This window comes from Hirundo rustica, chromosome 7 (assembly GCF_015227805.2).
Source record: "Hirundo rustica isolate bHirRus1 chromosome 7, bHirRus1.pri.v3, whole genome shotgun sequence".
Lineage (NCBI taxonomy): Eukaryota > Metazoa > Chordata > Aves > Passeriformes > Hirundinidae > Hirundo > Hirundo rustica.
In genome coordinates this window covers 28,273,786-28,297,510 of record NC_053456.1, presented here as the reverse complement: position 1 = coordinate 28,297,510, position 23,725 = coordinate 28,273,786, and the positions used below count along the sequence as shown (strand labels likewise).

At 41.0% G+C, this 23,725-nt stretch overlaps 2 protein-coding genes across 8 annotated transcripts in view; both read right to left on the bottom strand.

Annotated features, from left to right (window-relative positions):
* The window catches only part of PGAP1 (post-GPI attachment to proteins inositol deacylase 1), a 30,920-nt gene extending 25,016 nt beyond the window's left edge, over positions 1 to 5,904 (bottom strand). Inside the window, exons 1-2 of the mRNA XM_040070136.1 lie at positions 5,760 to 5,904; positions 1,509 to 1,662 (exon numbers count right to left, since the gene is read on the bottom strand). Coding sequence (XP_039926070.1) covers positions 1,509 to 1,662; positions 5,760 to 5,822 — 217 coding nt within the window. The 5' untranslated portion in view covers positions 5,823 to 5,904. The remainder of the gene's footprint in view (positions 1 to 1,508; positions 1,663 to 5,759) is intronic.
* An 804-nt stretch (positions 5,905 to 6,708) lies between these two features.
* ANKRD44 (ankyrin repeat domain 44) overlaps positions 6,709 to 23,725 on the bottom strand; it is a 131,205-nt gene continuing 114,188 nt past the window's right edge. For 4 of the 7 annotated variants that reach the window (XM_040069368.1, XM_040069370.1, XM_040069369.1 and 1 more), the window contains 10 exons: positions 21,780 to 21,858; positions 20,602 to 20,719; positions 19,700 to 19,916; positions 18,968 to 19,055; positions 18,010 to 18,093; positions 16,700 to 16,845; positions 15,788 to 15,870; positions 14,578 to 14,660; positions 13,405 to 13,496; positions 6,709 to 11,264 (listed from right to left, as the gene is read on the bottom strand). In XM_040069368.1, coding sequence (XP_039925302.1) covers positions 10,999 to 11,264; positions 13,405 to 13,496; positions 14,578 to 14,660; positions 15,788 to 15,870; positions 16,700 to 16,845; positions 18,010 to 18,093; positions 18,968 to 19,055; positions 19,700 to 19,916; positions 20,602 to 20,719; positions 21,780 to 21,858 — 1,256 coding nt within the window. In that variant the 3' untranslated portion in view covers positions 6,709 to 10,998. Of the gene's footprint in view, positions 11,265 to 13,025; positions 13,098 to 13,404; positions 13,497 to 14,577; positions 14,661 to 15,787; positions 15,871 to 16,699; positions 16,846 to 18,009; positions 18,094 to 18,967; positions 19,056 to 19,699; positions 19,917 to 20,601; positions 20,720 to 21,779; positions 21,859 to 23,725 lie in introns of all 7 variants that reach the window. The other 3 variants (XM_040069372.1, XM_040069375.2, XM_040069373.1) reach the window with 2 other exon arrangements.

Below are 23,725 nucleotides of genomic sequence, written 5' to 3'. Positions count from 1 at the left end.
GGTTCTATGAAAATAACAAGGCCAGCAAAGGCAGCAGCACCACCCATCTGCATTGCTCAGCAAATATGAATAGATTTTAAACAACTATGAAAATGACAATAGCAACACCTTCTCTCCTCATCTAGGCATCAGGATAAAATTGTGTTATCTCACAATAAGTTCTGAACAAAGTATGAATTAATATGAATTGATTTTAACAAAAGTTTTGCAAAATGCACAGATGACTTGCTTGTATTGCTTGTCTCCCTAAATCCGTTCCAAAACGAACATCACTAAAATATTTTAATTGCTCCTACAGCATCTAGTGCTTCTAACTCTCCCAGTTTGTTTGTTCTTCAGCTATTTCCTTTTGATTCCTAAAATGCCCTGAGAGTACCATTTTATTTCCTGCATAGTGATGTACTGCCGTGTGTTTAGAGACAGCGTTAATTCACAGATTTGCAATATTTGATGCACAATTGCAAAAGTCCATATGGCACCTCTCATAATCATTATGTTTGTAATCTTCTTTGGATGCTATTGTGCCTGGAAGTCTGCATGGGTTTTCTGAAAGTACTAATCAGTAAAATATTTTACACTGTTATAAGCTAAGCAAGTACGCTCTCAAAAAACCCAGCTCTCTAAAGGTTCTCGCAAATCAGGTAATTTAATCATCAAGTTTAGAGCTAATACAAGGAAAAATTATCACAGTAAGACATCAGGGTTCAGACTGCTGGTTTCCCCCCCCAGACACACATCCATTTTCTAACATCATGAGAGTGTTATTTACCATTTCAAGCACATTTTTGGGAACAAAAATAACAGTCTGACAAACCCAGACTGGAAGGAATAGCAGGTACCAAAGTAAACATTGAAACACAAAATTTCACATACCATTAGCTTTGGTATTCAGAATGAAAAACAAAAATGCTTTAAACCTGGTTATCAGTTTAAAAATGCTTTTCATTTTTAAAATGCTTTATTACTGCTTTTCATTTGGAGTCTAGAAATGAAAGAGGGAAAACAAAAGAGGCTATGTGGGAAGATGATGTTAAGGAAAAAACACCACTATATAAAGATGTAGGGAATAATGAAACTAGAGGACAAGCTTAGACAATGCTGATTTCTATAGCATGTAATTCCTTTACATCACAGATGACAGATGGTTCCGTTTCCCCTAATCAAATTCAGGTCCTGTTTTATTTGGCATTAACTGCACTAAACATTGTTCAAATCAAAACCAACTAGATGTTTGCAATCAAAAGTACAGCAAAGGTGCAGTGCTGCCAGAGGACAGCATAAACTCTACTGCTTCTCACTTTCAAAAGGCTTGCTCCAGAGAAATATTATAGCTCAACCATTTGACTGATTTCAAACAAAAAATCATCTATCTTGACAGTCTGAAATTAAACAGACTAATATGATCAACCATTATGACTCTGTCTGGTATTATTTCAAACAGAAAAGTACCTCATGCACAAATGTGAGAGCTTTTTTGTAACAAAGCTGGAACTCAGCTAAACACTTACCTTGTTTGTAACTGCCAGCATTCCCGGGAAGAAAGAGAACTGGAATTCCTGTCAATAGGAGATTTTTGTTTTCTTCAGCATAGCTCCCTTCCCCATAGAGATACAGCTCATATGCTGGGTATCGTCTGGCTGTTTTCTTGGGTAATTTTATTTTCTATTGCAAAAGTTAAAAAGAAAACAAACACCTTGTTTACAGTGTTACAAAAAGGGAAATACAGTGGCTATCCAGCCATTTAAATTATCTGGCTTATGTGGTTTTATTTTTGTGGTTGTAAATTACAGTCTAAAGCGTACAGAATGAAAAACTGGGTTTGGCTTTAAAAAAAGCTAATCAAAACTGGAATATCAAACAAACTGTTTAAGTATTACTGGGAATAATAATTGGCTGCAGTTACTTACTCTAAACAGCGATTACCTTCAACTAGCTTTGAAACAAATGAAGTGCAAACAAATGCAATTACGTATCTATCAAAACTGTATATTCATAAAGTAAATCCAGCCTTATAATACGGGGGGAAGGAGAGGAAATAAAAAAGGCATGTCCAAACCCCAGGAATTCTCCCAGGAGAGGAGAAGCTGAGACCAAGAACTGGGGCACGTGAGTGATGCTAACGACTCCTGATGCACCGGAAAGCCTCTGGAATCCTTTGCAATGCCACAAATCTCAGAAGAAGGATCTCAGAGAGCCAAACCCGAGAGCAGTGTGACGTGGGTGACTCTCAGATGCCACCTGTCACCTCAGGCTAAACTACAGATGCCGTGGGAATTCTCTTAGCTGATTTTTACAGAGGTGTCACCTGCAGCGGGAGTTTAAAGGACAGCAGTAACCACCTCAGCACGGCTCAGCAGAAAAAACAAACCCGTGGCACTTGGAGGCTTTTTCTGTTTCATTTTCAGAGCTGCCTTTGTGGTCTGACACAGCACCTGGTTCTGTAACAAGCCAAGGTCTAACGTACATGCCAGATGTCACTTTAAAGAGGCCACATGCCTTGTGCTGAAGACACAAACCAGTAACCCCCCAGCCTAGCACACATCTGCTTCACGGGATTAGGAGTCCTAAGGCAAAAAGAACAAGATCTCTTTGATCCCAAGGGCTAGGCGAGGATTAATCTTACACCAGTAAGTCAATCCCTTAGAGTCATATGGCACCGTCTTAATTAAATGTGTTCTTGTTTACTACTATTTTGGTTTAACACCTGCATAGAGGTTGGTTGGTTTGTAGCTCTGAGTTTCTAAGATACATATTTTTAAAATTTTAATGAATGCAAAGACACTCATTCCAATGTTTGTTTAATTATGTTACAACAACTGAGAGAAATATAAGATAATACAAAAATAAATGTATTAAAGTGTAATTTATATTTTAAGGAAACACTTTTACAGAATAAGGTCAAGACTAAAGTCAGTTTTGTATCAGAAATCTCCTGCAAAGTCTCTCTTAATTGCTTCCCTGAAACAGAACCAACTTTAATTCAAATAATTTTTTGTTTTCTCTCATCTGCATCTACCATAAAGGTGATTTGGCTTAAATTCTGTGCCCCTACACTCCTTCCCTTCCCCTGTTCTTCTCTATCCTTCCTCAGCTAACGACTATTTTCCTTCCCCTTTGGCCTTCAAATATTTTGTATATTGGTTATTTGCAAACTATTTTTATGACATTATATATATATATGTAAATACCTATTCTACGAGACATATCTATGTGTGCATATTATTTACAGTATTTTAATTATCTTGGTTCATTAACACAATAGAGAGAGTGAGTTATATTCTTTCACTGAGAACAAGAAAACATAAGCTTCATTCAGGGCTTATGTCTTCAGCTCATCCTTTGGTCAACCCTTCCTTCATCATCCTTCCTTTCCAGCTTCACTGACCTCACTGTCCCATTCTCACTCCCTTCTGCTGCTCCTCCTGCCAAGGCTTTCAAAATTGTGTGAAAACATCTTCAGCAGTTCCCATTACTAAAATAAAGAGTACCATCAAGATGTGCTCATATGACTTCCTGACAGATCAAATCAACTGTTCATCCACAGAAACTTCCCGGTTCATCGTCTTTTTGAAATCTTTTACGGAACATAAAATTAATACTCTGTTCCTCCTTGGGGCAATGGCAAACACAAAACCCCACACAACCCACGAGAATTCTACTGTCAAAATACTGAGGGGGTTTTTTGTTTGTTTGTTTTTGTTGGGTTTTTTTGTTGTTGTTGTGGGTTTTTGTTTGTTTGTTTGGGTTTTTTTTTTGTAAATCACAGTATCTAAATCTTATAACAAAATGGCAATGTGTAACTCCAAAGGAATAGAGACATTCGACATGCATGTTCCACGACAGTGGGTTTAAACTGTGGATTCCCAAGACACTGCTTATGTAATCAGTTGTAGCAAGCTACAGCAACTTTTTACAATGTCAGCGCAGGCTTCCTTTTTCACCCTGGTTCTGTAAGGAATTAGGTTTATGTGAGCAAGTCCTCATTACTAACTTCCGACTCTCTTGCCAAGTACAGCTGAACAGGACAAGGGCAGGTTAAATTCAAACACTGCAGCTCCAAAACTCATGCAAAAAAAAGACGATCAATTACTAGGCTGACTGCAACCCACACTGACAGACACAAAAGAAATTAAACTTCTTGTTCAGTTGCTCAAGCAGTTATTTGTTTTGCCATGTGATACCAATCCGGAAGCAAGGGCAGGTACCTCTCATCTGAAACTGCTGCCCTGGGATTTCCTCGTGGAGGCAGCGCCACACAGACTACCGACACCTCCAACAATAAAAAGCTACTTGTAAACTACAGGACCTTACCAAACCCATGCAACCACTGCTCACCTTTAAACCTTGCATCCCACCTAAGATGCCTGGAGTTTAAGCCCTTACATAAATAAAAGAAAATACAACATAAAAGTAAATACAAAAGATGTGGTGGCAGACAAGAGTTTCAGGCACTCGCCAATAACATCATATGGATTTTGCCAGTAACTTTCTGTTGGTTGGCTTCAGATTGAAGCTGAAGTAGGTTCTGGCTGCCAGGAGATCTGAAAACTCGCTGCGTAGTATTTAAGTATTTATAACTGCTTAAAGGAATTTGTTCTACAGCACTGACAAAACAATGGCTGTAGCCACACCAAGTTCCTCTTTTGTAGGCTACGATGGCTGTATCAAGGTTAGCAAATGAAGGTTAATAGGTCCAAAAATTAACTTTCTGCCTCTTTATGAATTTAGACATTGAAGTTTTGCTTTTAGATCCTCTTTATTGTGCAAGCCAGCTTGCAACCAGCTTCTGAACTGTGTTATTTAGAATAATTATTATTTTCTCCAACATAGAGTAGATCTCAGATAATGAAAAATGAATGTTCAGAAGTCAACCAATTATGCCTATAACAAGAGAGAAAATGCTGCAGTGAGAACTACTATCAAAAAGGGAAATCGTTTTCTAACAACTGCATGGTGCAGCGCTAGCAGCGAACTTAGAAATATGCATTTACATCCTTCCACTACTAAGCCAGAATAGAGTGTGGAAAACATCGGTTCCAGGAGCAGTCCCCTTCCTCAAACTGACCCCAGGTTTCCAAAGAGACATCTACAAGGCTCTGTTAGCAAAACAAGAGGGACCTCAGACGGGTTTACAAGCTCTCCCGCGTACACTGTGGGACATGCCACCTCCAAAGCGCTCACGGAGAAGACTTTGCACCGCCGCTCCCCACCTTGAGAAATACAATGAGTCAAAGCTCAGCTATGCGCTTCTTTGACCCATTGGTTACCTCACACTACGAAGTCGTGAAAAGGGCCATGAAGCGCCAGGCTCGGCCTCCTGGGCACCGGCAGTGCCGTCAGGGGAGCTGGCCCGGCCTCCTCCCCGGCCAACACCTGCCTGAGCTCCTGGGTTTCACAGAGCTACAGGTAACTGCAGGCAGGGGCAGCTTCCATCGCTGGAAGCGGTTCTGCACCGGTGGCAGCACGAAACGCCCCGCTGGCTTACAGGTGGGCAGCTCTTCCACCGCCCTCTCCCCAGGGCATCGCCACACGACGCGGGCACAGCAGCGAGTCCTGCCAGCCCCGGCCCCGCTCACGCCCCAAGCCGCCCGTGCCCCATTTACCGCTCTCCGCTCCGGCACAGCGCCGAACCCCGAGTCAGGGGCTGCTCTCCTCCCCCGGGGGAGCTGCACCTCAGGCTCCCGGCTCCGGCCGCGGCGGGGCGGGCGGCAACGCCCCGGGAGCGGCGGGTCCCACCTGTTACACCCCGCCGCACTCACCAGGTACTCGGGGTACTCGTACATGTAGGTCATGCTGCACCGGTTGTCTTCGTAGAGAAACATCACGTCCCGCACGCCCAGCAGCACCAGGGCCGCCAGCGCCCCGTAGAAGAGCGCCGCCAGCGCGGGCAGCCGGCGGCCCGCCCGCCCCATGGCGCCCCGCGGAGCGGAGCGCTGCTCCCCGCGGGCTCCCCGCGCACACGGGCACGGCGGGGCGGGGCGGGGCGGGAGCGCCGCCGCCCGGGAGGCGGGGCGGGAGGGCGGCCGAGCCGGCGCCTCAACCTGGCCGCCGCCGGCGCCGGGGGGCGGCCGCCATGTTGGGGAGGTCGGGCGGCCGCTGGGCCGAGGGGCCCGCCCGCCATGTCGCGGCTGGCGGGGGAGGCGTGTCCGCCATGATGGGGAGGGCGCCGCGCCGGGGCCGTGAGGGAGCGCGGCCGCCGGGCCCCGCAGCGCTCCGGCGGGCTCGGGGGGCGGATCCAGCCCCGCCGGGCCGCGCACCCCGCTGGGCACGGACCCTGCCTGCGGAGAGCGGCTCAGGGACAAACGTCCGTAAAGCTGCAGGGACTCGCCACCTAAAAAGCGCTAGTGGGGATTTGGGTTTGGGTGGTTTTTTTCTTTTCCTTTTTGTGGGTTTTGTTCATTTCCTTTTAACACCTTACTATCGGTATCTTTACGCTCTCTGCTGCATTCTAGTCCCTGTGGGACTGCTGCCCCAGCCCGCTGCAGGGCACACCCAGCAGTGCGGGTGGTACTCACGTTTTGCCTTTTTCTTTTTTTTTTTTGTCTTTTAGTTCCCCCGCCTTCCCCGCATCTAAAGAGAAAGCAAAATAAGCTTGCTAGGGCAAGGGATATTTACATATGAGGGAAGTATGAAATAGTTGCACTTCCATCTTCACTGCTAAATATTTATGTCTCCCCCGCTCCCTCAAAAGAAACAAAATTTACACAGTTTTCCACTGTATTTGTACCATTTTTATTTGTAAAAATAACCATCTGAATGCACTGCAAGAGTAGTTTACAGTTAGGGTTCTTTATTACATTAATACAGCATTCAGTAGTTTAAAAAGTTACTAAACTGTGCTTGAGAAGATTCAGGTTGAATTCCAAGTCATTCAATGAATTAAGTTTTTTTTTCCTCATTTCATATGTGACATTTACCTAAGTCCTTGAACTTCAATTACAAAAAGCAAACAATACCGACAAAACCCCACCTAAACCATCAAACAATGTTTTATATCGTTTATTACAAACGTTTTGCAAAATATAACACTGGCACCAGATGCATATCACCATGGTTTGTAAAGATATATTGCACATGCTAAAGCATAAAATATAAGACAAAACCTACAAAACTTAAGATATTGGCTTTAATATGTCGATCACTGCATAAGAAATGCATAAAATTACATTTTATCCACACACTCAAGATTGTCACTAGTTTAAAACGCCCTTTCCTATAACACTGACCTAAGTTTACTTTTTGTGTAATAAGAAAGCATTTTCAGCACTGCAAAAATTATACATTATTCCTATAGAAATTTAGCATATTAATTTTCATTTCAATGCAGGTAGAACATATGAAAAGAAGAAACACTTTATACATTCAAAGAAGGTCTGAAATGAAAATTTACTGGTAATATATTGCTTTTATAACACTCAAATGAAAAAAAAAAAAAAAAAAGACAAGTTTCACAAAACATTTCCATTATACACAAATATAAAAAGGCACTCTAATATTTCTTACATGACTAAGAATAAAAATCACAATTTTTTTTTTTTTTTAAATCATCCTCAAATACATAACCAAGTTTCTCAACAGTACAATGGATAAACAATTCATTTCATGTGTTTGTTCTAGTTCAATAACCCGGCAGTTGTTGACTGCATAAAAGTACCAAACACATTATGGTGCCCTTTTAGTAGCGATGAACAGAAATCCCCTGAGCTATTTCACAGCAATTTCAGGCAGTCCGGAGGTTGTAACTCAGTATTTATGAGAGAGGCTTGGGAGCCCATCCTGCTCTGGATTCCACCTGCAGCTGCGGTTAAAATACAGGATGAAACGAACGATCCTGCCAGTGCACCTGGGCAGGGAGCTGCCCCTCCCCAAGTGCCCTCTGCTGGGTGCAGACACAGAAGTTGTCCACGTACTGTAAGCTGCAGGATCCGGGGTTAAGTGCAACAATTCTGTATGATTACTCTTGGAAGAAGTCCACAGAAAGGCAAGGAGATTATTTACAAGAGTAACATTACTCCCACGCTTAAATACCTGCCCTAAATTACACATTTATTTCTACAGGTGATAAATTACAGATTAATGTGCTAGCATACAAAAAAAAAAAAAAAAAAAGGGATTCTGGTAACTCACGTGAGATGTGGGACAGGCCAACACTGAGCACTTCTGAGTGCCTCGCTCGTGGCAGTTTTCCTCCTAAATCCAGCACCCTCAAAACACAACCTGTGCAGCACCCTGGAGGTGTGAGCAGCAGCTCTTGCACTACACAATTACCAGTGTTACGAGGTATCGCAGTTAGAAGTTGTTTTGGTAGCTGAATGGTAGCAGGTAAAAATACTGAAATTTTAAAAATGGCTGCTTAAAATAATGTAACAACTTTTTATAAAAGAGGGCTGGTTTTCTCTTAATGGAGCACTGTCATGTAGGACAGCGTAATTTGCTGCATTTCAGGGTGAGACTGACAACTAATCCTGCCAAGGAGCCTGCCTACATTTCTGCTTTAAAATAAGATTCAAATGCTGGTTCTGCTGTTAGACAGGTGGCAGCTATTTCCCATATGTTTGTTTTCAATGCCATCCTTCCACATAAAAACCCCCAAAATTTGGGATTACTATTCATTTTGGAACAGGCATCACTGAAAATTTTAAGAATGGATCTCTCCTCTTATTTTCAGTGTTTTAAGTAAGGTGGTTATTGCTATTCTGCAGCTTCTAAAAGCAAAAATGCTGAGAAAAATCAATTAAAATGTTATTTGCTGCTATTTATGAGGAGAAAGCCAAGATTTCAGGTTCTCTGTCATTCTACTGTAGAAACTACGGAGTTGAGAGAAAAGAGGTTTTCTTTTGTTGCAAACTTTGGAAAATTGCTAAAAATCAAGGGAAAAATACTCGATTTTAGTAGGGCAAAATGAACTTAATACATAAATATTTTTCCTAATTAGAGAACTGAAATCTGCCAATAGATTTTCAACAGTTTGGCAGAAGAGGGCTAAAGACTGAAAGTAACATCCAAGCCCTTACTTTTCCTTTACCCTGCCGAAAGCGAGCACCGAGGAAGCTCATCTCACCCTCCCAGCACAGACACAGGCCTGAGACTAGCTGAGTGTGAACGACAGGAGCACCTGACTCCATGCTCTGCCACCTCCTGGCACCTCTCTGCCGCAGCTGCGTGGGTTTTCTCACCTGTCTGGCAAGGGGCTGGATCCCTTTCTTAAGCTCTTAAACAAAGGAAGCTGTTTTGCTCTCTGCTTTTTCCCACCACAGCCAGTGGACCTTTGCATTCCATACAAGATGGGCACCCTCCCAGAGTGCATCCATCCACCCTTCCTTTAGCACCCCAGGCCCTCAGTCTTGCCAGATTCACATTTCATTTCGGTATGCACGAATGCTAACTAGGAGAACAAGCCATAGGTATTTTTCCTGGGCATTTGTTTCACTTCAAATAAATAGAAACACATTTACATTAAAAGTATATGAACATATTCTTAAGTCGGGGAAAAAAACCCACCTGTGGTCAACACATCATCAGTTAAAAGACATTAAAATGTCTACTTGAAACCTGTGTCATAAAATGTAAAATTCAGCCAAGACTACTATTACCTCAAAAGTTTATATTTTTACCATTTAGGAAAAAACCTACTTCATTATGTCACTCACATTTGAAGAAAAAAAAATAAAAGTAGCAAAGTCTTCATTTTAATTACTGAAGCATTTTGGTCCTCTTGGTACGGCTGGTTAGTTCATTACAGTTTTTTGTTTGTGTTTTTTGTTTTTGTTTACAAAGTCTCATTCTTCCTTTTGTACATCTGTTGCAGAAGAGGGTCGGGGTCCATTTGACCTAGAAACTTTGGCAGAAGGAGTAAACATATTCACAAAGTTGACACTGCTTTAAAAGCTGGTGACAAAAGGCTTTTAAGCATCTACCTCTGGTACCCTGCATGGTACACTGCTATGTTTCTGGTGTTTGGTATTTCACCTTTTGGTGTTACGCTTTCATTGCTTTACCTTTGCTCTGTTAATCCAAACATGGGCAAAAGTATTTTAAAATTCAATACTGTTTACAGTAAAAATCAATTATTTAACCATAGAAAAGAAAAAAAGTGCCATTTAAGTTGGCAACTCATTATAAACTTTTACCTACACCTTTGTCTACACCTGATTTCTCCCCCTCTCCCCTTTTGTTTTTCTGGTACTGGATTCATGATTAATGGCTCAGGTGACAGAAACATCTAATGACCCTAATTCTGTAGTGCAAATAAACCATACACATTTGTGCTGAATCAAAAAAAAAAAGGGCCAAGTGATTAGCATTTTACAGAAGTGATGTTCATGGGAAAATACGGTGAGATGAGCAGAATTTGGCCTTAAGAGTTAACAACTACATTTTTCTAATTGTGTACTGCAACGAAGAACTGTAAAAAGTGCCTTCTGTACGTTTAAGTGCTTAATACAGGCAGAATGTAAAAGGTTTCATTTCCTGTAGAAAAGTAATACAGGCAGTTTTAAGATTATAACTTTACCTTTGGTTCGTGTAAAAAAATTATCTAATTAACAGAGCCCCTGGAAGCAGGAAACAGACAAACGTAGGAAAGGGGTGATGCTCGAATCTGAGAAGGCTATGCTGGAAATAGGATTGTGTACTAAAGCTGCAGCTAAAACATGAAAGAATTCTTTACAAACAGTTCCCTGTTTATTTGTGCTGTCAAAAAGAAAAAAGGCATTTTCTTTCTACTTAAAATAAGAGGTAGAGACTTTCCATAGGGGCACTTTGGGCCTAAAGAAAACATGAGGAGACTGAAAAGCTGCAGAACTCTAATAGGAATATGTTCCAGTAAATCCCTCTAATTTTGTTATTTAAAGGCTTGATTCTCATCAACCCTACAAATCTTTCAATACCTACTTGTCAAGAATAACAGTTAAGAATATAACTGGGATTTAAGCTCTTTAAAAAGACAAAAACTAAAGCTGAAATGAAATAATAACAAAGCTTTTGAATAACAACGAGTCAAAATGTTTCAGAATCCGAATCATTTTCATTGTACCCATCCTCTGTTCCTATGTTATTACTCAAGGGCTTATTGTAAGAGTTAATGCTACCCATAGCGGAGCCATCGCAGAGGTGCGTCCTGCCCAAACTGTCTTTTTTAAAACAAGCGAAGTTGAAAGCCGTCACTGAACTGGAGGGAGAAAAAGGCATCATGGTAGCCAAAATGAGTGCCAGGCAGTCAGCCACGTCTTTGTTAGGAGCACAAGCCAGGGCTGGCGTATGACCTGGGCACAAACGCAGACAAGGCAACGGTTAGTACTGAGGGCACCCGGGGCACCCAGCATTCCTCAGGTTCATCTCTAGGGACACCGCGGGGACACGGATGGGGTTACGCATGCCAGGCACCGGGCGCGTTCCTCACTCACACGGGACATGCTGGGAGAGGCGCTGCGGGCGCCGGGACCACGACAAGCACTGCTCGTGTGAAACCGGGCAGCAAACGCCGCAGCGGTTCAACCAAAGCACTCGCCAAACGTTCTACGGCACACACAGCACGGCCAATACCGGACACGGGGACTACAGCAACGGCGACAGAAACCGGCAGCGGTTTCCGTGCGTATGAACGAGCCTCATTCTGAGAGCAACGACTTTCATTAAACGTGAAAGATATTAGTTTATCTTTTATTTAATAAGCAAACTATTTTAAAGACCGATCAGTTGAGTATCTACTCAACTTGGCAAGCAGTTTATTTAGGAATTAAATTATAAAAGAATTAGACCAGTGCAGAGGGTACACGGATAGGAGATGTGACTACGTGGATGTTTAGTTACACAAATGTACATTTCGTTAGAATAATAGCTGTATTCAGCAAGCACGGCATACACTTCAAATGCAGAGCTAATGTGACTCCAGTGTCAGTCAAATGAAGGACTGGGGAGCTGTTAAAGCTTGTCTTCACTGCCGTTTAACTTGGCTCCTGCCCAAGCACTGCCCTAAAGCAGCACTTCATGTACACGAGCCTTGGAAGCCACTGTGCTCATTAACTCATTAAATGTACTGTCTGTGCACTTTACAGGCTGCTGTGCAGAATTTCAGCACTTTCCAACAAATCCTCCTTTTATGCTAAAAGCTAAAAAATTCCTTTGCAGGTGGTTAAATCTTCAGCACTGCAGCAACAGTAATGTGAGGCGGGGGCCACTTCTGGTACCTACTGCCTTGAGGAAGCCAAGATCTGCAGCACAGGTGAATTTGGTGGGCAAAAAGTGAATACAGTTTTGTTACAAAATACCCACGTTTAAGCACTGATTGCAGTCAGTGCATTTCCTCTTCCATATTAGTTCCACGTGTTCCAAGTGTTAATATTCTTTAGATCTGTAAGTATGCTAAGATTCTACTTGAACATCTCTCTTTTAAACTGTGCAATGCTGTTCCTAGAAAAACTAAATGTGTATAAAATTTAAATTTAATTCGTTACATAGAAATTAGCTTGATCTGTATATACTATTTTAAGGATAAAATCGGTGGATAGAAGCTAGTCTGGTTCATTTTATTGTCCCCTATCTCTAAACTGAGGTTAGGGTCAGGTGACTTTTGTGGAACTCATTCATGCAAGTATAGCTAAGTAGCATTTGGCTTACAGTAAATACCACTCAGCTCTTTTCATCCAAAGATCTTAAATGTCCTGCAATGATGGGTGAGTAGTTATTTTATTTGTTGTTACTTTAGAGATATGGAAAAATGGTGGTACCAAATTGTTACATTAATGCCATGAAGTCAGTATTTTAAGAAAGACCAACTTATTTCAGGAAGATATTTTTAAAAACTATAATCGTAGAATCACATCCTTCTACGGTTCCTTATAATTTTTAGGGAAGGATTTGAAGTCTGAAACAAAATTATTTAATTTAGTAACCAATTATGTATTTTATGAGACAACAGTAATTTAACTGCATCTTGGATCAGGTCAGATAATTGGCAAGCACAAGGTTTGATCTCAGAATGAGCTGGGACACACTCAAACATATGTTGATGGTTTTCTTCCTACCCATTAAAACATGCGCTGATTGAATGCAAAATCCTTAATTCTTCTGCAAGGCGTCAGAATTATCCGGTGCCACTTGCATGTTTAGGAAATTCAAGTTACCACTGCACTCAGGCATTAAAAAAGACTAGCTGTTGACAGTACATGCAAAATGAACAGTAAAATGGACCACTGTGATGTTTAAAGTAGTTTTTTATACTAAAGAAAGAGTATCTTTTAAATTATTTTTTTTAATAGGTACTCACACAACTCATTGTCTGTTCTTGGAAGGATAAAAGCATCAAAGAAGTCTAGCATCACCTTTTAAGTCTATTGCTTCAGTCTGTCGTAAAATTACCTGCTGGGTCCTACTGAAGACTGTCAAAGTCTATCATTTACTTACCATTTTCATCTACTGCCAGGACACAGGCCCCTTTGGCCAGCAACTCTTCAACCACCATCTTCAGGCCATTTCGTGCAGCAATATGAAGAGGTCTACAAAAACATAACAACTACATTCAACCTTGGTTTACAACAGATTTTCTAAACTATGTTAGGCAATGCTTAAAGCATACCCAGCATCTGAAAGAGAATGGTTTTCTTCCTTGGATCATTAGAATTATATCGTAGACATTAAATTTTATTGCAGCCTTTGAAATAATCATCATGTTCCACATCTATAAAACAAGAACTTTTTTGTGCAAGCACACAAAGATTGCTTAATACTTTCCAGCCTAAAGACGTTCTTTAAAACGCTCTCATTTTTGCACTGTTTACAGCACACGGTGTTTAAAAGGAAAAGGAATCCAAGACTGAAGAAATGCCTGTGTTCTGTCCTTAACTGTGGCTGCTACAGGCTGCTCAATATCATTGTATTGCCTTTTTATCCTTGAATACTCAATTGCTCATCTCTGTGACTGCAGAGAAGCTGGAAATTAAAAACAGCCATTGGTTGGCTCCTTCCTTGGCCCAACACCCAATGCTCCGGTTTGGGGACACTAGCAGGGCAGGAAAAACATTTTCATTCTGGAAGAGGGGAAAAACGGGCTAAGATGGAATGAATTATTCTGCAAGCTCTAGGTAATCTGCCACCTGAACTCATGGTTGAATCTCCTATATGGGATTCCCCCATGCCAACAAACAGTTGCAGCTGATAACATATGCTATAGACAGAAGTTGCACATAAAATATCACCTAAAAAACCTTCTGAGAACTAAATGTACCACCTTAAGTCTAAGGAAGTCTAAATAAATAATTTAAATTTAAGGTGAAGCTCAAAAAGCTAGAAAATGTCAGAGGTACACTTACACATTCACATGATTAATAGATATTTTGATATAGTCTTCAAATAAATGACCTCAAATAATTTTTCCACCAGATCATGCATAGAAATGGCATCAACAGAATCAAAATTAAAGGTGATAATGCAATACAATTTGGGTCTTTTTCAAGGGAAAGCATTCAAAAAAATCAGATATTAACTTTACTGTTCTGTGAAGTAATCTGAGACACGAATTTGAAATGGTAAACTGGAATATTTTGGTAAACCAACTCGAGAGGATCAGGCTATACTTACGTCTGCAATGCATTATTTTTTGCATTAATAAGGCTCTGTTCTTGGATCTTGTCAAGTATTAACAAGGCACATTTTTCATGACCCTGTAGTCAGGGGAAAAAACCAAAAGCGTTAATTTGCTGAGGAGTTTGAAATTGAGGCAAAAGAAATGTTACATAATAAAAGTGAAATTTAATAACTCAACTTGAAATACAAATCACGCTGCTCACTAAGACTGTGTAGAAGGTGAGCTAAGCGAGTCTTAAAATACCATTTGTGAACCATCACTGCTGGGGTGTTTTAGCACATTTAGAAATGCAGACATTCACCTGTCTTTCAACCCTGCATTCATTAAATATGAATTCACTTCCTCAGCTTTCAGAGAATGCTCTGTTTTCTCTTGAGTGAGCATTTGGTGGATGATTTATCAGAACTACACAGTGACAGAGAATGCTTTCATCCCAGAAACTAATACCACACTTTGTGAGTATTTAATGCCTTTCTGTATTATTAATAAGCTACTACAAAACCTCTTCAGTGTCAGAGAGCTCTAACAATGGAACTTTGGGAATAATACAGATCCAGGCCTTATTTCTGATCCTGTTTCAGCACAGCAAGTTGCAGATGCTGAGCCCACAGTCCTGGCAGGTGAACAACTGCCTGAAGGACTTTGAGAATTCAGCAAAGCTCCGCAGAAACTGGAGTAATATGATCACACTGGAATCCAGTCTGGGGATAGGAGCAAAAGAAAAGGCCCAGGAGAGGGAATCCTGTGGACATTTTTTCTTGCAGAAATAGCAGTAGAAACTGGAATTAAGAGGAAGAACAGTTAGGAAGAGACACCATCACCCACCTATTCAGTAACTCTGGTTTCACTCCTCTTTGTTAAGGGAAAATGTTGGGCTCCTTTCATAGGAATTGGAGATTAATTAAAAAAATTTTTTCTTTGTTACTGAACCTCCTAAGCTGTTTTACAGTGAGATTATCTGGTAAAACTGTAAAGGTTTTCCTTTAGTTGTCTTAGTGTAACTTCCTTATGTTTCAGCTGTCGTAAGATTTCTCAAAGTACGTTACTTTAAAACACACAAGAGAAAAAGCTTGGAATGACTTTCCCTTCCTCACCACAACTTTGACCACATTTCCATTGCAGAAAAAAACTGGGGAGCATAGACACACCCATATATTCATACAGACTGATGAGAATAAAAGCACAGAGAGGTCTTCAACTTACTTTACTGCTAGCCAAGTGCAAAGATGTGTTCAACTCCTTATCTTTCAATGTCAGGTCAGCCTTGGCAATGTTCACCAAGAAGTCTGAGGTATAGAGTAGGAATCAAGGAACAAACCCAATGGGAAGATGAACATGTCGAAAGAGGAAAAAAAATTCTGTTTCAATATACATGTGCATAGATATAATCAATTAACTCTTAATATGATGTAAACCTTATAATCATGAAATTAGTCAATGAACACAGACTAATCTTGTGCTGTTAATCAGCAAGCAAATCCAGAACTAGCAGCTCGTTTGTGGTGCCCCAAACTAACAAACATATTTAAATCTTTATTTATTTATGAACTTCCCTATTTGCAGATCAGCAATTTTTGCCTGAATCACCTCTGCCTGCGAATAACTGTAAATCCTGCTTTGACAGGACAAAGGGGATATAAAGAACTTGGGGTGCAGGCTGTGCTGTTGAAGCTAGAGAAAAAAGAATACTGCAAAGCCCAAAAGGTCCCCAGTCTGTGTGCCTGTGGCACATAGTCTAGCCTGGAAAAAGCAGCTGCTGATAGCTGCCTTCTCAAGAATGGGGCGTCCTAGAAGACAGGACAGAAAAAGGTTACATAATCTTTTTCACATATGCAGCTTTACTGCTCCTCAAAATCAAGGAAGTAATAAACAGGAGAACAGAATTACTACTGCCCTCGTGCTCTTTAGAGGAAGACTCAAATTTGTTACTGCAAACGTTCACCAAGATTGCTGAGAAGAAGAAGTAGCATTTTTTAATGCATGGAAAGCCATCTCCTTACAGAAGGATGGCATCCACATAACCTATTTTCCTCGCTGGGCTTCCCCAGGCCGGCAGGGATGACCCCGTGGGGCAGAGCTGCGGGAGCAGAGCGCGGCGGGCAGGGCTGCACTCACCCACGGCGCCCACGTGCCCGCCGTGCGCCGCCATCATGAGCGGCGTTCTGCCCGCGCGGTCGGCGGCGTTCACCTGCGCGCTGTGGCTCAGCAGCAGCTGCAGGCACTCCACGTGGTCCGCAAAGGCCGCGGCGTGCAGGGGCGTCCTGCGGAGAAACACCCACACAGCTCGCGCTAAAGAAGAACCTCCGAGCTTTTATTAAGTTAAATAATAATAGTTTTATTAAGTTAAATAATATTTCCGGTCGCCAAAGGTGGATATGATAGTATGGAGATATGATACTGTGAAGAATTTTGTATTAGCAGCCTATTTATTTTAACGGAGCGTATTGTGTAACATGAAAAGCCTCGTCCTTAGGAATCTGATTCTAACTTTTTTTTAAAGCGAGCTCAGTTGGGAAGAACTATCAGGAAAGAACGGATCCATTGTTTTAAAAAATTAAAATATTTTGAATTGTAGTCAAAGATACTGCAGCAACAAGCCACAGGTAACCGCAGTACTATAAAAGGCAGAAGGAATTCAATCCACTTTGAAGGTTATCAGTTTCTACAAGACATAGACATAGGAGTTCATTTGCTGTGGCTCTTTGGTATTTTGGGTCTGAAGGGTGACTACTAGAGATGAAAGATAGTTGGTACACAGCCCAACTCAGTGCTGCTCCTGTTTTGTTTATCAGCAAAGGTAAGGTGCTCTTACCCTCACAGAATTAAGTAATCACTGTTACTGAGGGTATTAAACTTCTTTTAATCAAAGAAAACAATGAGTGTCCAGTTTTTAGAATTTCAGCAATTTTAATTAAATGTATATACATATATGGTGAGGAGATTCTCAATGTGACAAATGAAGAATTGGGCTGAATGCCCATCTCTTGCAGTAATAGTTTTATTTTGCTGGATAGATATTCTCAGTTGTGTGCCTTGAGAATGCCAACATAACACGAAAACTCTTAACAACATACTCTTCTGTATGCACATAGTATCACTCCATTTAGCAAAGACAAATGTGTTTAAACATTTAACAAAGAAAACGGGTCAGGGAAGCAAACTATAGCCATAGCTGTTCTAAACAAACAAAACACTATTTCTTTTATATTTTTTTTCACATGTACTCTGACGGTGAATCCTTCATATTCTTGCTTCAAGTGAGATGCCATTTAGCTGTGCTGTGCTGTAAACTGCTGTCTCAAACAGTCAGCATTACAAGTCTTAGCTCATCCATAACAGATAAGGATTAGTGCCAGAGGTTCAGAAAGTACTATGAATAATACTAACTGGAGTAATGAAATACAATTTGTTCAAGGAACTATTACCTTCCTTTGTCATCTTCACAATTGACAATGCTGGTGTCGATGGCTCCGATGAGTAGTGATGCACAGTTTTCATGATCATTGATTCTGCCAAAAAAAAATACATTTTTGAAAAGGTCATGTCGACATATTTTTTCCACTTACTTCCCATTTAGGTCCCACCTACTTCTGCTTACTTCCCATTAATATTTCTTAGTGGTTATTTCTAAGTTACCCTAATATGCCTTTGTCCTAATGCTTTTAGTCACACTTCTGCATATTCATCATCTCTCCATTTAACCAAACTGCATCTGCTACGATGGATTTCCACCTCTAAAGCAAAGCTGATCCTTACTTCACTATGCACAAAGGTAATTTCAAAGTCCAGAACAAAGCTAGGATTAAAACTTTAATATCTTTAAATCCTTAGGCTGTATGTTATACACACCTAGGCCTGGAAAGCACTCACTCATAGGTACTTAAATGAAGAGAGATTTATTCTAATGTTTAACATACTGAAACCCACATCTCTTCCAACTCCCACATTTAGTACTCTGATTTGATGGATGTGTTCAATTAATACTTTTTCTGGGTTTTGCTGATTTGTCTCGTTTCTTTATGAAAGTGAACAGTATTTACTAACAGTAATGGACACACAGTATAGCTAACACACTTCCACATTGGATTAAAAGCTGTTTTCATTTTAAATTTGCACATGTTTAAATTGCACACATTTTAATAGGCTAGAGAATTGCATACTCATTTAAAATAATATGAGTACTCAATTTTTTTTTCAGAGCTATTACTAGAAGTTCTGATTTAAAATGTTTTAACCACAAAGAATTTTATTTCGAGTGATCACCTTTAAAATAATTTGCCCATGCAAATTATTTCCAAAAGAGCTTGCTTTATTCCCATACTGCTACTTTCTGCAGACGTATCCTAAAGTAACATGCAGCTGTTACTGGAGACTTCTACTTACACAGCACAGTGCAACGGAGAGAAGCTATTACCATAGAACTTGTGGAAAAGTTTTTGTTCCAATAGTACCTCTATGCAGTTTTCATGACCTGTAAGAAAGCAGATATTTCACAGTGTTGCACACTAGTTCACTTAATTCGTATTAGACTTACACAGGTTGGAATTCAACACTTCTAAGTTCAAAGCTGAACGTGATGTGTATATAAGTTCTTATGTGATAAATCAGAGGATTTTTTAATTTCAGGGCAGCAGCAAGAGAGATCTGGGCTAATATTAGCATTTATTGAGAAAAAAGGAAAGAAAAAAAGCTCTTTTTAAAGTGACGTCATGTATGTTACATTACATCCAAAGCTTAAATGTCAATACTGAGAAGCTTTATCCTTCTATCAAGCAATGAGTTCAGATTATCCAGTTTAGAATAATCAGTTCAGTTCAGAATATCCATCTGTTCTCATGCAAGAGCTCAAAGGAGCATACCTGGTTGCACAGAAATCAATTTCAGCACGGACATGAATAAAACCAGAATTTCATCCTGGCTTCCTGTGACTTGGAGCAGAAGACCTGCAAAGACCCTGGGAGGTACCGCTGGAATTTCCCTGGCCTCTGAACTGAAGGGTGCACAAAGCAAACGCAACTACAGACGGCAACCAGGGATAATTTGCCTCTTCATTTCAAGCTCCTCCACCACGTTTCCCCACAGCTGACCCAGGCAGTAGCCCCGGGGGAGCCTTACCATTGTAAGAAGCCCAGTGCAGGGGCGTGTAGCCCTGGTTGTCCTTCAGGCTGCAGTCCTCCTCGGAAAGTGCCACCTGCAGTAACTCGCTCAGCCACGTGGCGTGACCCCGAGCTGCTGCAAAGTGCAGAGGTGTCCTGCCTCGGGCATCTTTACACAAAATAGAGACTTCTTTCTCTAACAGCATCTGAACACATTCTTCATGCCCAGTCATGATCTGGTAACAAAGACACGAGTAAAAAGGTTGACGTAACACAGATCCTTGCCCCGGAAATATGGGATGTGATTGATGCCTGTGAACGTGAAATGGTGTGGATGGGAATCAGCAGGCAGAGATGAGAGCCCCTTTTCTCACCTGCTGAACTGCTGCCTGCAGTTGTCATAAAGTTCTGTAAAAATATCATCCCTTGCATCAGCTCCACATTGGGTAAGAAGCTAGACTTAGCCAGGAAAGTCTAGCTTAGTCAAGCTGGACTAGAAAAGATTAGATCTGCCTCAAGTTTCACCGCCTCTAGAAAAACTTACAGGATTTACTTGCACCATTCCAAGTAAAATGAAAGTAAATACTGGCCAGTTCTTTCAAAGAAATTGTTTTCAGAATTCTTAAGCTGCTCAGTTACAAGAATAATGATTGCCATTATAAAGTGTCTAGAGACAAAACAACCCAGAAAACTGGTCTAATCATTATTTCGGCTAATTAATTAATTTAATTAATTTAATTAATTTAATTTAACACGAATGTGAAATAAAGGCAAAGCATTACTAAGAGCAGATCTGTAAGATAATGCTTGGTCATGTTTCCAATAATTTACAGTGTTCTCTAGATTTAAATATCACTGCACTTTTAAGTGAGTTGTGGTCACAGCAAAACAAATAATAAAGGATTATAAAAATTAAGTCACCCCTCGATGTAAAGCTGTGCATCCCAGGTGATCAGCTGCATCTACAGATGCTTCTTTTTCAAGTAATAATGAAACAGCATCAATGTGCCCATATGCCACTGCAAGCATTAGCGGAGTTCTAGGAAAAAAAAAAAAGAAAACCAGAGCAGTCACAGCTATAAAATGGCATACTAATTGTCCCTGCTAACACACAGAGAAATCAGGAAGCCCTGCATTTGTTGCCACTCCTACCCATGAACCTGGTTCTTTTCCCCATACTCGTATGACACCCAAGTGAAGACCTTTTGTATGAAATTATTAAGATGTTTAACAACCAACTGCCATGACTGGAATAGTCACAAACCCACTTGTAAGCAGTTTACAGAGCGACACCATTGAAGACAATCTGTTCTCTTAATAACCTACAATTACTGTCACCCCCAGGGACACACGAGTTTCACAATGCCAAGTCTTGTGAATGCATGTCCCTGCTAGTTACCAAGATGACAATGGCCCAAACTGTTTATTTTGCAAATGCTGCACAGTTGCTTAAAGGAGATGAAGGGACATGAGGAAAATATTCAAGCTAAAATTTGGATTAACATATTTTTCATTTGTTTCTGAAAGAGATCTATTCTCCATCTATTTTAGGCAGATTAATACCATTTAAAATTAAATGTGCAGACATTATATGTTCCAGACATCTCTTAAGAAATGAGTTTAAGAAATGAGTTTCTTAAACCATTCACATTTTCACTTTAAAAAATGCATCTTATTCTCCCTCTATAACTGCCATTTGACAAGCAGTAAAGTTTTTGTAGGAACACCTCAGATGCATGTGTCACCTCAAATAAACACTGTGTCCCACGGCACCAGTCTAATGTACCAAATAAACCCTAGAATAGCTTTTAGAAAGAAAAAGACTCTATAGAAAGATCACAGGAGCTTGTTCATTTTTTATTGAATCTGGTCCTCAACATCCATAAAAGATTGTTTAAAGTATGAAGCAGAGGCTAAGATTAATGATTAGTCCTTTCCACATGGCTTACATCAACTGAATGCATACTTTGTAATCTCTGCCAAATTCTGTGAGGAGAAGGGCAGGAAATACAGTATTTCAAATAAGTACTTTCTTGTGAGAAATATGAGATGCTATTTGAATTACAGAGCTGAAAAAAAAGCCCACAAAGAAAACTTACTGTCCTTTGGCGTCTGTCACATCGGGGTTGTCTGCAACTTCCAGCAACAACCGTAAACAAGGTGTATGGCCATTAATGACTGTAAAGGAAAAAAATTATGTTTGATTTCAGGCACTTTTCCACTGGAATGCTTAAGGATAAGAAATGTCCTCATAAACAGGGAATATACTCCACCATACAGGAGATCAATATTCCCCCAATTTTCACTTAACTTGTGCCAGTGAAATGGTGAGCTGTTTTTTCCTTGACCTCATGAAGATGAGGATTAGTTCTCTTAGATACAAAAATCCCAAATGAGTAAAACAGAAATTGTGATATTCACTACTGAGAAGATTTCTACTAAAGTAGACAGCATTTCAAAATCCCCCAGACTAAGCAGGCAGGCAAGGCTTTCTGTGCTCAGGGCTGGAACACAGTAGGAAGTACATTGTCAAGGCTCCTTAATTTTATGTGCACTGCACAAGTGAATACTTCAGTGCTGCTATGAAAAAAAAAAAAAAAAATCTGCAAAGAATGACCAATGATACAAATGTCATATTCATAAAAGCACATAACATCAGAGACTAAAATTCCCTTTGAGTTTATCATTTTATCAAAAATAAGACTTATCAAAACCATTTGGGTTTGGTGGTGTTTGAGGTTTTGGGTTGATTTGGGTGGTGGGGGTTTGGGTTTTGGTGTTTTGGGGTTTTTTATGTAACCCACTGCTGCTAGGAAACAGCTCTGAGTTACTACATTTTGTAGGGCCTGACACTGAACCCCACCTGTGTGTCAGCTGGCTTTAAGGCTTCAGACTTTCATGGGATGAAGAGACAGATATTTTCCTCTTTGCAAAACAATTCCTGTGCTCGGTAGATACCCGTGGTGTTCTTATTACAGCAAGTCATGCATTCACACTGCCTACACCCTGTGGGCTGAGGCAAAGCCCTTGGACACCACCTATGTCACATCATGCTGGCAGAGAAACCGGTGCACATCATCACATCTAAATTACTCATCCAAAAATAATCTTAGTTGATTTACCCAGAAAAATAAAAGGCATTTTTAGTTATTTACCACTAAGTAATGACCTATACGTAACATGTAAACAGTTATGCAGGGCTGATGATTCACTGGCTTGGGGGGGGGGGGTAGGAAATAAAGGTCTGTTCTTTCTCCCAGCAGGAGGAAGAGAAATCGTAACTTGCTCACAAAGATGTGTGAAAATGATTTTGGTAAACGAGTTTTAGAACAGATACCCCCAGAAACTCCTAAGAGCTGACCCAGCGACTGCTAAGCATTACAGACCCTGCAAGGAATGTTAGTTCTGCCAGCAGACACAATGCTAACACTAGGGCAACATTTACAATGGATTCCCCAGGCTAGCCAGAGGAGAGGCTGGTGGTAATAAAATTACACAGGGAACAGATCATTTAGGCAAAGGAAATTCTCCGTGTTATGAGGTCAGAGGAAGTCTATTCCTTCACGGGGACAGGCAGAAAAAAGCAACACTTCATTAGGTGAGTTCTATACTCCAGTCACAAATGCCTTTACTGACACAAACATGCAGAATCCTGTCTCCACCCCAGCACCTGAGGCCTCCCGAGCTCTGTGTTCAGCAGTTGCGCCGGTGTCATTAGAAGGAATGAGGCCAAACAAGTCTGAGGGGATGGGCACACACGGCCTTGCTTCTTCCCAACGCACAGCGCTGCACGTGCAAGCGCTCACTCTCGCGTGTGCAAACGCACAGCGGCACTCGAGGGAATAATTCAGCAAGAATTCTGTTTGCTTTCTCGAGCTCCCACACGGCGGCACAGGCGCCGAACGCGCAGCAGCCGCGGCACCAGGCCGCGCCAAAACCTCCTCAGCAAAGCGCTTCCCCCGGAAGGCAGCGTGGAGACCGGCACACGGCAAGCGGCTGCCGAGGCTCGGTGCTGGGACAAGCTTTACCCCAAAGGTCATTTCCA